At 43.4% G+C, this 14,913-nt stretch overlaps 1 protein-coding gene across 1 annotated transcript; it reads left to right on the forward strand.

Annotated features, from left to right (window-relative positions):
- The first annotated feature begins 2,295 nt into the window (after window positions 1-2,295).
- On the forward strand, window positions 2,296-14,900 carry zbtb40 (zinc finger and BTB domain containing 40). The gene is made up of 12 exons (XM_084542861.1): window positions 2,296-2,388; window positions 2,955-3,147; window positions 4,762-5,189; window positions 5,340-5,530; window positions 6,124-6,337; window positions 6,417-6,815; window positions 8,318-8,524; window positions 9,516-9,680; window positions 9,842-10,056; window positions 11,457-11,613; window positions 11,936-12,108; window positions 13,078-14,900. Exons 2-12 carry the CDS (start codon window positions 2,996-2,998, stop codon window positions 13,300-13,302), a joined length of 2,526 nt encoding a protein of 841 aa, XP_084398987.1. The 5' UTR covers window positions 2,296-2,388; window positions 2,955-2,995; the 3' UTR covers window positions 13,303-14,900.
- The last annotated feature ends 13 nt before the right edge of the window (window positions 14,901-14,913 follow it).

A 14,913-nucleotide genomic window follows, 5' to 3' on the forward strand; every position in this document is an offset into this window, starting at 1 on the left:
TTGAAAAGGCCCAGGTCAGTAATGAGACACATGTCACTGGGGAGCTTATAGGTGCTGCAACCGAAAAAGCTCGGTCACCCCCAGTGTTTAAGTTTTGACCTGGGCACTTCCAACATGAGTTGATTTGACGACCTCAAAGACCTACCGCACTCACGAATGGTCAACATCTCAGACAGATAAGATGGGCCGAGGCCGTTAAGAGCTTTAAAAAACAAATATTAAAAGTTTAAAAATCAATTCTAAAATGGACCGGCAGCCAATGGAGGGAACAGAGGATAGGAGTGATGTGCTCTCTTCTTTTAGTGCTAGTTAAAAGACGGACAGCTGCATTTTGCACAACTTGAAGGCGGCCAACATTGGAGGGTTTTTGAGCATGAACCACCTTTTTAAAGTCACGCCACAGCGTCTCAACAGGTTTCAGGTCAGGACTTTGACTAGACCACTCCAGAGTCTTCATTTTGCTTTTCTTCAGCCATTCAGAGGTGGAGACTTGCTGCTGTGTTTTGGATTATTGTCCTGCTGCAGAACCCAAGTTCACTTCAGCTTGAAGTCATGAACAGATGGCCGGACATTCTCCTTCAGGATTTATCACAGCAAGTCTTCCAGGTCCTCCAGACGTAATGGGACACACGCTTTCTGAGGAGTTCAACTTTTGTCTCTTCAGTCCAGAGTATTTTGCCAAAAGTCTTGGTGATCATCAAGATGTTTTCTCGAAAAACTGAGACGAGCCGTCATGTTCTTTGTGCTCAGCTGTGGTTTTTGTCTTGGAACCATATTTGGGCCATTTTTGCACCAGTTTCTTTCTTACGGTCGAGTCATGAACACTGACCTTAAATGAGACCTTAAGTGAGGCCTGCAGTTCTTTGGATGCTGTTGTGGGGCGACCTCTTGAATGAGTCTTCGCTGTGCTCTTGGGGTAATTTTCGTCGAATGGTCACTCCTGGGAAGGTTCACCGCTGTTCCATTTGTGGGTAACGGCTCTCACTGTGGTTCGCTGGAGTCCCAAAGCTTTAGAAATGGCTTTATAACCTTTTTCCAGACTGATAGATCTCAATTACTTTCTTTCTAATTTCTTCCTAAATTTCTTTGGATCTCTGCGTGATGTCTAGTTTTTGAGGATCTTTTGGTCTAACGTCACTTTGTCATCCAGGTCCTATGGAATTGATTTTTTGACTGAGAACAGGTGTGTCAGTATTCAGGCCTGGGTGTGGCTAGAGAAACTGAACTCAGGTGTGACAAACCAGTGGGGGGGGGGGACACTTGTCACAGAGCCATGTAGGGTTGGATTCCCCCCTTCATAATAAAAACCTTCATTTAAAAACTGCATTTTGTGTTTACTCGTGTTGTCATATATTTAAATTTTTTTTGACGATCTGAAACATTTAGGTGTGACAAACATGCAAAAAAATTAAAATAAATAAGAAATCAGGAAGGGAGGGCAAACACTTTCACACCACCAGCACAGCCAGGTAGATGTCCTTCACGCATAACCTGCTCATAACATTAAGTCCATTATGCTGTCCCGTATTACCGTGAGAATCAAAAATAGTGTGTAAAATGTCAATGGAATGAATGAATAACAGGGCGCTTTATGTGAAGATTTACGGTAAACTTATTCCCGGGCCGTCTCCTGCTCTGTGACCAATGAGCTGACAGCGTAGCGGGAATCCCGCTCATCTCATTGGTCGAGGTACCGTCGCTTGCGAAGAAGATACCGGAAGACAACAAACTTTTCCTCACAGTTTCTGTTTGCACTTTTCTTATTGCACTTTTTATTATACAAGAGGAATGTTCTGCTTTCTATTGTTTTATATTAATTTATACAGTTTTAAGTTAAACAGAGCAGGTTACTGTTTAAGAAAGATATTTATTTTATTCTGTTAATTTTGTATTAAAAATAAATTGCTGAATAATATTTTGTTTTCCATATTTTTTATATCACTCAAAAATATGCATCTAATTCAATTCAGGTTCGAGTCAAATAGTTAAAAAAGAATAAAATTTAAAAAAAAAAAGCATCACGCCGGGAAGGGTGAGGGCAGTCGGGTCGGCTGGCCCTGTCAGTTAGGTGTCCGTTATTTATTTTTCAGGGAGTTGGCAGCCCTACTGGTCTCTTAGCCTTAGCTGTCACTGTTGAATCAAAAGATTAAAATTAACCAGAGTATCATTTAATTCTCATAACAATTCCACTGGGAGCTTATTTATTGCAGCTTGAAACCCCAACTCTTAAGAATAAAACTAAAAGCGTACTTTCTCCAGCCGGAACTGGTCCCTTTCACTTGCCGTACCGCCTGACGCCATTTTCAAAACGGCTAACCTTTATTGCGCACGCCAGCGTTGTTCAGCAGAAACGTTTAAATAAAGAAACGGATCGTTTGAATTTTCAAGGTAACGACTATGACTGACTGGAAGCTGCTAGTCGGGTAGCCGGAAGCGTTTCTTTACCCTAGAGATGTAACTGTGCTAATGTGTTTCACTGCATTAGCAATCTTAGCTAAAGCTAGTGATGGATACTGTAGTGCTCGAGCTGGTTAGCATGGCCATAAATATTAGTGCAAACCCTGTCAACATGAGTAACTTTGACCTGGAAAACAGAACCTGTGCTGTTAAGGAAAATGTGGAGCACTTATGTTGTACATGGCAGTATATGGCACATTTTCTTATGCCAAATACCACTTTTATTCACACAATTATTCACCTACAGTGTAAGTGAACCTGTTTGTTTACAAATTCAGCATACTTCCAGAGCACAAAGCACAAAAGTAAGCTTCCAGTTAAGCACTTCCCAAAATATGCAATAGGATATGGAGGCTGGCAGATAATCCAGTAGCCTACTTCCCCTTGTCAACGATCCAAACAATGAGTGGCTCAGTATTTTGGCAACTTTTAGCACAAACACAAAATACCCTGACCATTTCTCTAGTGAGTCTGACGTGATGTTCTGTCCTGAACAGTGGGGGAAGAAGAACGTTGTTCCTCCAAACCACTAGACAGGATGATGGAGCTACCCAACTACAGCAGCCAGCTGATGCAGCAGCTGTGGGCCCTGAGAAAGGAGGGCCACTTCTGCGACTGCACCATCCTGGTGGGGGACGGCTGTCACCGTGCACATAAACTGGTGCTGGCTGCCTCCAGCATGCTTTTCAGGTAGTGCTGTGAGTGTGGGATTGGAAAAAGACTGGTCAGCTGTTGATTAATTCGTGTAAAATGTTGAAATTGGATTGAAATTCATATCCAGCAAGTCATTTCCCTTAGATCCAAGCAACCCATTAGAGACAAATCAAGTATGAAAGTTCATTCTTTACCCTGTAAAAAAAAGTACTTTGACATAAACATATTCCTGGACCTCAGTCTCAATGCTGCTGAAAAAGATAAGTGGATTTCCAGATATTTTGTAAGGTCTCGTGTCATTTTAAAATGTTTGAGGGTAAGATGTAAGTTTTTATTTCTTCATAAAGAAGTGAATAATAAGCAGTGACACAGTCCTGTCAGTGCATTTGAACATTTGCCTTAATGGGATCTATGCTATGTTTGTTGTATGCGTTGGAATGCTTGGTCTTGTTAGTTAAAAACATAGACTGTATATAAATATGGACTACACGTTCCCACTTCCTTCCTCCGGCCAAACTGAAGCCAGTTTCCAAAGATGCGGGCGATGCCATCTGGTGAGTTTGGGGGGTGGATCTTATGACCCATACTGCAGCCAGCCACCAGGGGGAGCTCTACTTGCTTTGGCTTCACCTTTGAGGAGCAGTTCTGTCGTCCATCTTTATTTACAGTCTGGTTAAAAAACACAGCGCAAAACTAGTAATACAGTAGTTTGCATTACAATCTTTCTTAAAACTAGGATATAAAAGTTTAATATTACACACATTATAAAGACAGCCCACATAACTGTTTTTAGACATCATGGAGGACTGTCCAACCCTTACCCTGCAGGTTACCGGGACTTCTGTATAAATTGTTTAACAAATATTGTCTCGACATGTCATTTAAACTAATGGCATCTCCTCTTTTCACATTTTTGTTTGGTCAGACCAAAAGAATAGAATAGAATAGAATAGAATAGAATGTCTTTATTGACAATGTACAGGTACAACTAAATTTAGGTGACCCGAGTTCCCCCTTAGGTGCCGTAGAAGTATTGCAATAAAAAAATAAAAAAGTAAAAAATATGTACAAACCTATAGACATTAACATGACATAACAACACCATTGACACATAATAAGAAGTCACGTTACTACGTCATGAAATTGAGATTGTATGAAACATTTGAAATTATTGCACGGATGTATTGCACATTGTGACAATTATTGTATGAGTTATTGCACAATTCACATTATTTTGCGTTAATGTTCAAGTTGTTTAGTGTGATTATGGCTCTTGCATAGAAGCCATGTTGTTATCTTTGCATTGTACGGTCTTAATTTGCATTTATAGATACCATGATGAGCTGGGTTCACCGTCAATGAGTTTCAGAAATGTTCTCTGTCCATGCAATGATTTGTTTGTCTCATGTTTAGATGCGTCATGTGTGCTTTATCCAGTTAGGTATGAATTTAACTGCTTCCTTTTTTCCTCCCTTACTTTTCTTCTCTCTATTGTTCTGTCTCTACTCATCCAGCCTCAATCAGATGTGTCCCCCCTTATATGAGCTGGGTTTTCTTCCTGTTATAAGGAAGTTTTTCCTTGCCAACATCACATACGTATAAATATTAATAAGAGAACAGTAAAAACACGAGTCATCTCATCTCTTTCAGGTCTCTCCTTGAGGGCTCTGACACCATCTCCATCGACACAGCTGTGGTTTCCTCACAGGAGTTTGACTGTCTCCTGGACATGGTCTACACTGGCAAGCTGCCCCTGGGCAAGCATAACGTCGGTCGCATTGTTGCTGCTGCAGACAGCCTGCAGATGTTCGATGTGGCTGTCGGCTTTAAACACATCCTCACCAGCCTGGTGAACCAGCAACCCTCGGCTCCAGCCAATTCTGCGCAAACCCCAAGCTCCCCTGTGTCCGACAAAACCCAGAGCGGGAGCCCTGAAGGTTCAGCATTGCCCTGCAGCGACGTCCTGACTTCGGACAAAGTGGAGATGACGGCTGAGGTGAAGAAGAGGGAACACTGTCAGAGTGACAGAGACGACACAGCGGAACCAACATGTAAACGACCCTGTGTGGATGCCTCAGGTCCGTTTCAGTGGGTTACCATGTTAAAAGCTTGTTTTGTGTGTGAGAATGTGTCTTGAAAGAATAACTAATCTGATTGAACACTTACAACCTAATGCAATCCCAGACAACAAACTTGACTTGACAGCTGGACTCCATTTGTGTACACAGAGCCTGAAGAAGCAAAATCTTCACAGAGTGCAGTGGAAGAAAACAGCACATCGGCAAGCACAATATCCAACGGGCCTGCCACAGATCTAATGCTACATTCCTCTAAACTTGTTGAGCCCACTAACATGTCATCTGTCCTGGATCTGCTGAGTCAAGCAGCACAGAGCAGCCTGGATGAAAAGGAGAGACAGGTACGTTGTATATCTTCTACCTGGCTTTACAATTGATGATTTTCTAGCAGCTTTTTATGCATTCAATTGCACTTGCCTACTGTTTGCCTTTCCGCCGTGGTCTGCACATTTGCTTTTCATTCTAATTGAGAATCACTTTTTAATTGTCTCCTGTATATATGCCAATTCTTGGGAGGAGAAAGTGCATGAAAATAAGAACGTGGCACTAGATGTGACTAACACATATGTATCTACAGCTCAGCCCAGGCCATGTCAGCTGCATAATTAGCATGTGAAACAAAGCTCGAGTCACTTTGGAATTAAACGGCTCACATATGAAATTTGTACATACACCTCCTTCGGATATTTCAAATTAAAAGCGTAATAAAAAGAGGCAGTGTTATGACATTTTAACTACTGGAAGCCTAAGATGAAAACCTTTCAAGGGACTATAGTGTTTCATTCTCAATAACTTAATCCTGAGTGAAGAAACAACAGAGAAGTAGAAACAATTAGGAGTATTCAGTGAATGAAAACGTTATTTTTATTAGGCAGAGGTTATACTGATGAAATATGCGCTGTGAGAATCCGCTGTACATCTCTGCTCTGGCCAGGTTGTGAGTCAGTGCTGTGAGGAGGAAGATCCCAGCTCAGTGTTGGAAAAGCTGAGGAGTGGAGTGAAGCAAGGACTGATCAGTGACGTTGCACTTCTCAAGCTTCTCCAGACCGCCCAGCAGAATTCTTCGTCCTCCTTCCCCACGCCGCTGCTCTCTCTGCTGGAGCAGTTACAGAGGAATGTACAGCTTCCCAATGGAAACAAAACTGGAGGTAAATCTGAGCGCTTAGTGACTGTGTGAGTAGATATGCTAACATTTCTCCTTTTTAAGCGTTGCTTTCTCTATTACAGCTGACTCAGAACAACAGAAAAGCCCCAGAAGTGAAGAAACACAGGAGGTAGAGGCAGAAGATGAAAACAGTAAGGAGGAGACTGAAGACGACGAGAAAGACGCAAATGCCACAACAAACTCATCGTCTCCTCCTCCCTCCTCTTCTCCTTGCTCCCACGCAAAGCCCTACTCCTGTCACTGGTGTAAAAAGAGTTTTGATTACAAGTGCCGAATGCTGGCCCACACAAAGCGCTGCTCCATGTCCCAGGACTGTGAGCAACAGTGCCCACAGTGCCATGAGAAACTGGGCAATCCGAGAGTGCTGCAGCGTCACCTGGCTGAAGCTCACCGCAGCACCCCACGGGTCAAGAAGAAGGTGGCCTGTGACCTCTGTGGACGCACTTTTGCTCATCCATCAGGTAGGAATCAGCTGATGGTTACATGTGAAACCTCCCATCATGATGGTGTCATGTAAGCGGAAAGGAAAACAAAGACAAACAAAGGAAGAACTTTAATTTGTTAATTTTGAATTTGATTTCAGCAACAATTTTCTGGCAGAAAATACCATCGTTTACTCACCCATATAAATTTGGTGTCATTTGGAGTCGTTCGGACGATTTTTAGATCCACGTATATCCATATAGTGGGAGTGAATGGGGCACCGAAACACAGCCTCTAAATAACGCATTATCTGCCACGAAACTCGTTCATTTCACCAATATTGTGTTATGATACGCTAGTGCTATTCCCCCTTGAGTCCGGAGTTACCTGTTATCATCATCCGGGGTCTGTAGATTGATCTACTAACCTGGATGATGTCATCTCTGAGCGCCACGTGCACCCGCGACAGTCGACTCGTTTACCTGTAATTTGCTACTGCTAGTTTTTTTGGAACACGGCTGAATATTTTTCGATTCTGAGGTTGTGGACGACGACTTTGTTTATGATGGACGTCCTTACCATTTTGAGCCAGAATATACGGATGAGGAGCTCATTGAAAGGAGGATGTGGAGGCAGAGAGAGGAACAGCTGGCCAAAGAACAACAAACCGCTGCACGTCCGTGAATAGATAACAGGTAACTCTGGACTCAACGGGGAATAGCACTAGTGTGTCATAACAAAATATTGGTGAAAGTTCCGCGGCAGATAATGCGTTATTTAGAGGCTGCGTCCCGCTGCCCCATTCACTCCCACTATATGGATATACGTGGATCTAAATATCGTCCGACTGGGTCAAAGCATCTCCAAAACTGCTGCTCTTGTGTGGCGTTCTCAGTCTGCAGTGGTTAGTATCTATCAAATGTGGTCCAAGGAAAGAACAGGGGTGAAACGGCGACAGGGTCATGGGCGACCAAGGCCCACGGATGCATGTGGTCCAGTCCAACAGACAAAGCTACTGTAGCTCAAATTGATGAAATTGAATTGATGATGCTGTTTCTGACAGAAAGGTGTCAGATTACACGGTGCGTCACAGTTTGTTGCATATGGAGACTAGTCAGAGTGAGCATGCTGAACCCTGTCCACCATTGAAAGCACCAACAATGACGTGAGCATCAGAACTGGAACACAAAGCAATGGAAGAAGGTGGCCCAGTCTGATGAATCACTTTTCCTTTTTCATCACGTGGATGGCTGGGTTACCTGGGGAACAGATTGCACCAGGATGCACTATGGGGAGAGTGTGATGCTTTGGGCAGCATTCTGCTGGGAAACCTTGGGTCCTGCCTAATAATGTTCATGTCCATGTATTGGCAAATTATCTGACAGTAACTGAACTTAGTCCCACCACATCAATACAAAAAAAGTTTTTACATATATTTACATATTCCCTGTTATAAATAGATGTCTGTTATTTATTAACTTAAATCTGAAACTTGCAAATATTACTTTTGTGAGAGACTAAACTTAAAGTCATATTTCAGGTATGATCTATCACAAACGGACTGAGCACTTTGAGGAGAAGCCTTTTGCTTGTGAGGAATGTGGCGCGAAGTTTGGCGCCAACTCATCTCTGAAGAATCACATGCGGCTGCACACTGGAGAAAAACCGTACCACTGCAAACACTGTGACATGACCTTTAGTGTGGCTGCTGCACTCGCATACCACACCAAGAAGAAACACTCTGAGGGTAAGACACACACACACAACACATGTTTCCATTGACATAATATTACTTTTGTGAGAGAGCTGTTAGCGCTCAGACTGTGGTTATAAACCGCAACATGGAAAACATCTTGGAGAAGCTTGTCGGCTTTGCAAAGGCGAATGAATCGATTTGAAGACCAGAATGGACAAACAGAGTAAGTCGTGTCTATTGAAACGCGACTACTCGCCCTAACCCAAACAATCATAATCTAATCTGCATTCCGGCCCCTGAGCAGCACCGGCCTTGGCCGGTAGGAGAGGGAAGGAGGGAGGGAGGTGCTTGTTCATGAGTCTAGGTCCATTCATGCTTACATTCACTGGAAAAAACTGTTGTGATGTGCGGTTTGTGGGCTGCAGCCTCCTGCCAGAGAGATGGCCAACTCCTCGAGAGACGGCAGATGGCATCCATTCAACTTGCTCAATCTTACACCTGTACGTGGACTCATCCCCATCAGAAATCAGTCAGTCAGTGTTTCCCTAGCCTCACGCGCTGCCACCTGTCCAACAGGAAATCTGATCACACCTGCAGCTGGGAGAGCTTGTCTTGCAGCAAAGCTGGAATGTTGGCGTTGAAGGCTGAGCAGACAGGATCGTAGTGTAGGTTCCTGTGAAGTCTTGGTGCTGAAGGATGGAGTGGAGGGCTGTATTTCTACACATGCTCTGTAAGCGAACTGTTGATGTGAGACAGAACAAGGTGCGCTAATGACTTCATAACCACAAAGACCAGGGCAACAGGTCTGTAGTCATTAGGTCCCTTGGTTTTCTGGGGACAGGAATGATAATGGAGGTCTTGAAGCAGGTTGGCATGTGGTGCGTCACCTGAGAGGTGTTGAAAAATGTCCTCACTTCCCCAAAACATCCTCAGTCCAAAGGTCTACAAACTGCTACAACACTTCACCACACAAAACAAAACCTATATATTTGTGACCTTTATTATATTTTTGTTTTATGTGTCTTTTATTTATTTATTTTAGGGAAAATGTATGTTTGTCAGTATTGTAAGGCGGTCTTCGCTCAGTCCATAGAGCTGACACGCCACGTGCGAACACACACCGGTGATCGGCCTTACGTGTGTCGGGAATGTGGCAAAGGCTACAGCCAGGCCAGCGGTCTCACTGTCCACCTGCACACCTTTCACAGTAAGAACACCCATGGATGGAAATCACTCTGTCTTCATATGTTCACATTCTGTATTATGAAGAGTTAGATTTCAATCAGATCTCATTTTAATGATGAAACAAGTCGTTCCAGTGGCTTCAGTGACTTTTTCCTTGTGCGTGTTTTCCGCTGTCTGTGTCAGACATGTCAGAGCCGCACGACTGTCAGAAGTGTTGCCTCAGCTTCTCCTCGTTGGAAGAGCATCGGCAGCACATCCAGGAGTTGCACCCAAAGGAGTTCCACAAGTGTCCCACCTGCGACAAGGTGTTTACCAGCGCCGCCCTGCTGGACAAACACAAGAGCACACACACTGGAACAAAGCCCTTCAGCTGTGACCTTTGCAACAAATCATACCAGGTAAAAGCTACGATTAAAAAAATAAAATAAAAGCATTTTAGAAAACAACTGAAATGAGAGAAGAGAAAACACTTCCTGGCATGTTTTATTCTAAGCTCAGGTGGCACTGAGTGACATTATATAAATTAGTAAATCAAATATACTGCCTGGCCAAAAGAAAAGTCGCCCACTCAAATATTTGGTTGGACCACCTTTATCTTTAATTACAGCACATTCTCTGTATCATTGTTTCGATAATCTTCTCCAGCGTCTCCAGATTTATTTCCATCCAGTGTTGCATTCATGTTTCACCAAGATCTTGTATTGATGATGGGAGAGTCTGACCACTGCACAAAGCCTTCTCCAGCACATCCCAAAGATTCTCAATGGGGTTAAGGTCTGGACTCTGTGGTGGTCAATCCATGTGTGGAAATGATGTCTCATGCTCCCTGAACCACTCTTTCACAATCTGAGCCCCATGAATCCTGACATTGTCATCTTGGAATATGATCCATTGATGGAATAACCTGGTCATTCAGTATATTCAGGTAGTCAGCTGACCTCATTCTTTGGGCACATAATGTTGCTGAACCTAGACCTGAGCAACTGCAGCAACCCCAGATCATAGCACTGCCCCCACAGGCTTGTACAGTAGACACTAGGCATGATGGGTGCATCACTTCATCTGCCTCTCTTCTTACCCTGATGCCCCCATCACTCTGGAACAGGGTAAATCTGGACTCATCAGACCACATGACCTTCTTCCATTGCTCCAGAGTCCAATCTTTATGCTCCCTAGCAAATTGAAGCCTTTTTTTTCCAGTTAGCCTCACTGATTAGTGGTTTTCTTAAGGCTACACAGCTGTTCAGTCCCAATCCCTTGAGTTCCCTTCACATTGTACGTGTGGAAATGTTCTTACTTTCACTATTAAACATAGCCCTGAGTTCTACTGTTATTTTTCTTCAATTTGATTTCACCAAACGTTTAACTGATCGCCGATCACGATCAATCAGGATTATGTTCCGACCACATTTCTTCCTCAAAGACGATTGTTCCTCACTATCCTAACCCAGTTTTAGTAGTTTCTTCAATCTCCTTAGATGTTTTCTCTGCTTGATGCATGCCAATGATTTGACCCTTCTCAAACAGACTAACATCTTCTCCACGACCACAGGATGTGTCTTTAGACATGGTTGTTGAAGAAATGAGAAGCTACTCATTGCATCAGTTGGGGTTAAATAACTTGTTGTCAGCTGAAAGATAATCACCCATGCAGTAATTATCCAATAGGAGGCTCCTACCTGTTTGTTTAGTTAAATCCATTTTTTTTTTGGCCAGTCAGTGTATGTTCTAATCCGTCAGTCCTCAAATAGTGTGTCGTGTGTTTCATATGTATAAATGTGTCTTTCTGTTGCAATAGCAACTTTCAGGGTTATGGTACCATAACCGGACCAACCATCCTGACGTGTTTGCTAGCCACACCCGGCAGCTCAAGACCCTGGTCCAGTGTGACATCTGCTTTAAATTCTTTCCCAGTGCTGCCAGTCTGGCGAAACACCAAGCTGCTGAGCACCAAGGTGAGGATGACGCAGACTTTGATATTTTGAGCTGAAGTGGTTCTGATTCTGAAAAAGCTAAAGACTTAAAAGGGGTTTATTCAGACCGCAGACGAATCGGATTAGTCTGTTCACACATCTGCATGGGCGGACACACTGACTCGCTGTGTTGATGACCCCTCCATTCTATTACACAAGACATCTGTTCATACAACATGGCAGATATGCTCCTCTCTACTTACTAACCTCTGGAGGCAGATGCTTAATCTGTCTATGTATCTATCTGTGTACCGTCCGCCAGACTCGTTTCCAGCACGTTGCCTTTACTGCCCTTCTGTTCTAGGTGGTGATGAGGAGATGCAGGAGCACATCAGCAGCCAACATATCAGCCAGTGCAACGAGCCATTCAGCTGCCCCATGTGCTCCCTGGTCTGCACCTCCCAGCTGGAACTACAGGAGCACCTGCTCGCCTGCCACATGGAGACAGAGCAGGAGCAGGCCTCCACTTCGTACACAGTAAGGATGATGACTTCAAACAAAGCAAGTGCAGCCTTTTGCTGCTAGATACTTGAATACTAATGTTCATCTTAAAAACTACTGTTTTTGTACAACCTGGACCTTATTTCTGGCATAAAATATACTCACCCATATAACTTTGGTGTCATTTGGAGTCATTCGGACAATATTTAGGTCTGTGTATATCCATATAGTGGGAGTGAATGGGGCACCGAAACGCAGCCTCTAAATAACACATTATCTGCCGTGTAACTTGTTCATTTCACCAATATTTTGTTATGATACGCTAGTGCTATTCCCCATTGAGTCCAGAGTTACCTGTTAACTATTCACGGACGTGCAGCGGTTTGTTGTTCTTTGGCCAGCTGTTCCTCTCTCTGCCTCAACGAGTTCCTCATCCGTATACTCTGGCTCAAAACGGTAAGGACGTCCATCATAAACAAAGTCGTCGTCCACAACCTCAGAATCGGAAAAATATTCAGCCATGTTCCAAAAAACTAGCAGTAGCACATTACAGGTAAACAAGCCGACCGTCGCTCAGAGGTGACATCATCCAGGTCAGAGGTTAGTATGATAACAGGTAACTCTGGAGTCAGCGGGGAATAGCACTAGGGTATCACAACTGTCAGATGGGAAATATAATATTTTTTTTGTGTGTTTTTTCTTGTCACAAAAACTATAGTTTAATAATAGTTTGCATGGCCAGCCTTAAAATTATAAAATAAGACAGTGAAGACACTTTTGAGTGATATAATGTGACATTACGTACATTTCACAGTTCTATAGCATTCAGTTCTCTCACAGAGACAAAAGAAAGACTGTGTTTTCTAAAATACACACATACTTAATAAGTCCTATAAAATAAATGCATCTATAAGTAAGTCCAAGTACATACTGTATGATTTTTTTTTTGAGCAGTTTTACCTTTTAAATTTCTACATTTAATATAGAACTTTTCTGTCCAATCAGGAGATTTCAGCAAATCCAGTAGAGGAAAGAGAGCAAGGGACAGAGTCAGCCATCCTGCCTGAGGAGCAAAAGCAGCTGGGAGATGGCCAGCAGGTGTTTGTAGCTCTTGCAGGTGAGACAGAAGGTAGATCGCCAGCAGACGTGGTTGAGGTGAACATGTACGACCTTCTGAACAGCTCAGTCACCTTCATCTGCGAGGATAAACCCCCACCGTCTGACTCTTAGTACGATCTCTGATGCATGGAGAATCACTCTGGACACAGAACAGTGTGTCTAGTTTGCGCCGGAAACCCTGAAGTGCACTCGCAACCCAAAAGCAGAAGCATATGACCTTGAGTAAGCTTCCTCCTCCCTCCTTCCTTTACTGAACTTTCTGGACCACGTAGAGATGTAACGTACACTTTAGGAATATGGTGTGTAGCTTTAAAGTTGTCTTAACTTTTTATTGACTTCCACATACTGTGAAAGATTGTTGAATAAGGTTTGTATTATTTTAGTGTCCACTGACACCATGAAAAGACTATTTATCTTTCAGTACTTTATGAATTTCCCTGCCCTGTCTGTGGATGCTCAATGGGACCACTGGCTCCTGTTGAAAAAAATGGGTCACTTATGTAGTTTCACTGTTAAAAATAAAAAGTTTTTTGTAAAACATTTACTATTCATTCATTCATCTTCTGTATCTGCTTGCTCCAATGAACCTAACCAACATGTTTTTGGATGGTGGGAGGAAGCTGGAGTACCTGGAGAGAACCCACGCAGACACAGGGAGAACATGCAAACTACACACAGAAAGGAACCATTCGGCGAATGGATTAGAACCCGGGACCTTCTGGCTGTGAGGCATCAGTGCTAACCACCTCACCACTGTGCCGCCCAACATTTCATCCTCAAAAAGAAAGAAAGGTATTTTACATTTCGGCTGCAGGGTAACACAGAAATATTCAAAGCAGCAGGTTGATGTACGCTGCGGTGCAAAGGGTTCTGCCACCTGGAGATGTCCTTGTTTTTGAAAGAAAATAAATTAAAATAGCATCAGATTGATTATAAATCTAGACCAATGACAGCTGGGATAGGCTCCAGCACAGTGGGGAGGTTCTAATCCATGGGCCGACTGGTTCCTTTCTGTGTGGAGTTTGCATGTTCTCCCTGTGTCTGCGTGGGTTCTCTCCAGGTTCTCCAGCTTCCTCCCACCATCCAAAGACATGCTGGTTAGGTTCATTGGTGATTCTAAATTGGCCGTAGGTGTGAGTGTCTCTCTGTGTTAGCCCTGAGATAGACTGGAGACCTGTCCAGGGTGGACCCCGCCTCTCGCCCGATGACAGCTGGGATAGGCTCCAGCAGACCCCGCGACCCTTAACAGGACTAAGTGGTTACAGAAGATGAAAGTTTTTAAACTTTGACGGAAAAATCTGAAGGTCATCCGTCATTTTGACAGATTGCAATTCACACTCCGACCACTTGGTGGCGAGTGACGATATTAATTGGCTCCTGTCTTTGAACACAGTTTGCGTTCCAAAGTCCGATTACACTGATGCACACGTCAGACCTCGGTTAAACAATAAACAATATATATGTATATACGTCTATGTCTATGCTGGTAACGGCTACTAAAATGGAATTTGCATACCACCGAAGCACTCAACCCTACGGTACCGTCTAAGAGCCTTCACATTGTACATGTGGAAATGTTCTTACTTTCACTATTAAACATAGCCCTGAGTTCTACTGTTGGTTTTCTTCCATTTGATTTCACCAAACGTTTAAGAGATCAACGATCTCCATCAATCAGGATTTTTTTTCCGACCGCATTTCTTCTTGGAAGACGATGGTTCT

Source organism: Chelon labrosus (genome assembly GCF_963514085.1).
Source record: "Chelon labrosus genome assembly, chromosome: 4".
Lineage (NCBI taxonomy): Eukaryota > Metazoa > Chordata > Actinopteri > Mugiliformes > Mugilidae > Chelon > Chelon labrosus.

Excerpts from the sequence above, each read along its gene's own strand:
- zbtb40 (XM_084542861.1), top strand. The coding sequence starts at position 2,996 with ATGATGGAGCTACCCAACTACAGCAGCCAGCTGATGCAGCAGCTGTGG. Across the intron at positions 6,338-6,416 it reads CAATGGAAACAAAACTGGAG|CTGACTCAGAACAACAGAAA; the intron begins GTAAATCTGAGC and ends TCTCTATTACAG. Across the intron at positions 8,525-9,515 it reads CAAGAAGAAACACTCTGAGG|GGAAAATGTATGTTTGTCAG; the intron begins GTAAGACACACA and ends TATTTATTTTAG.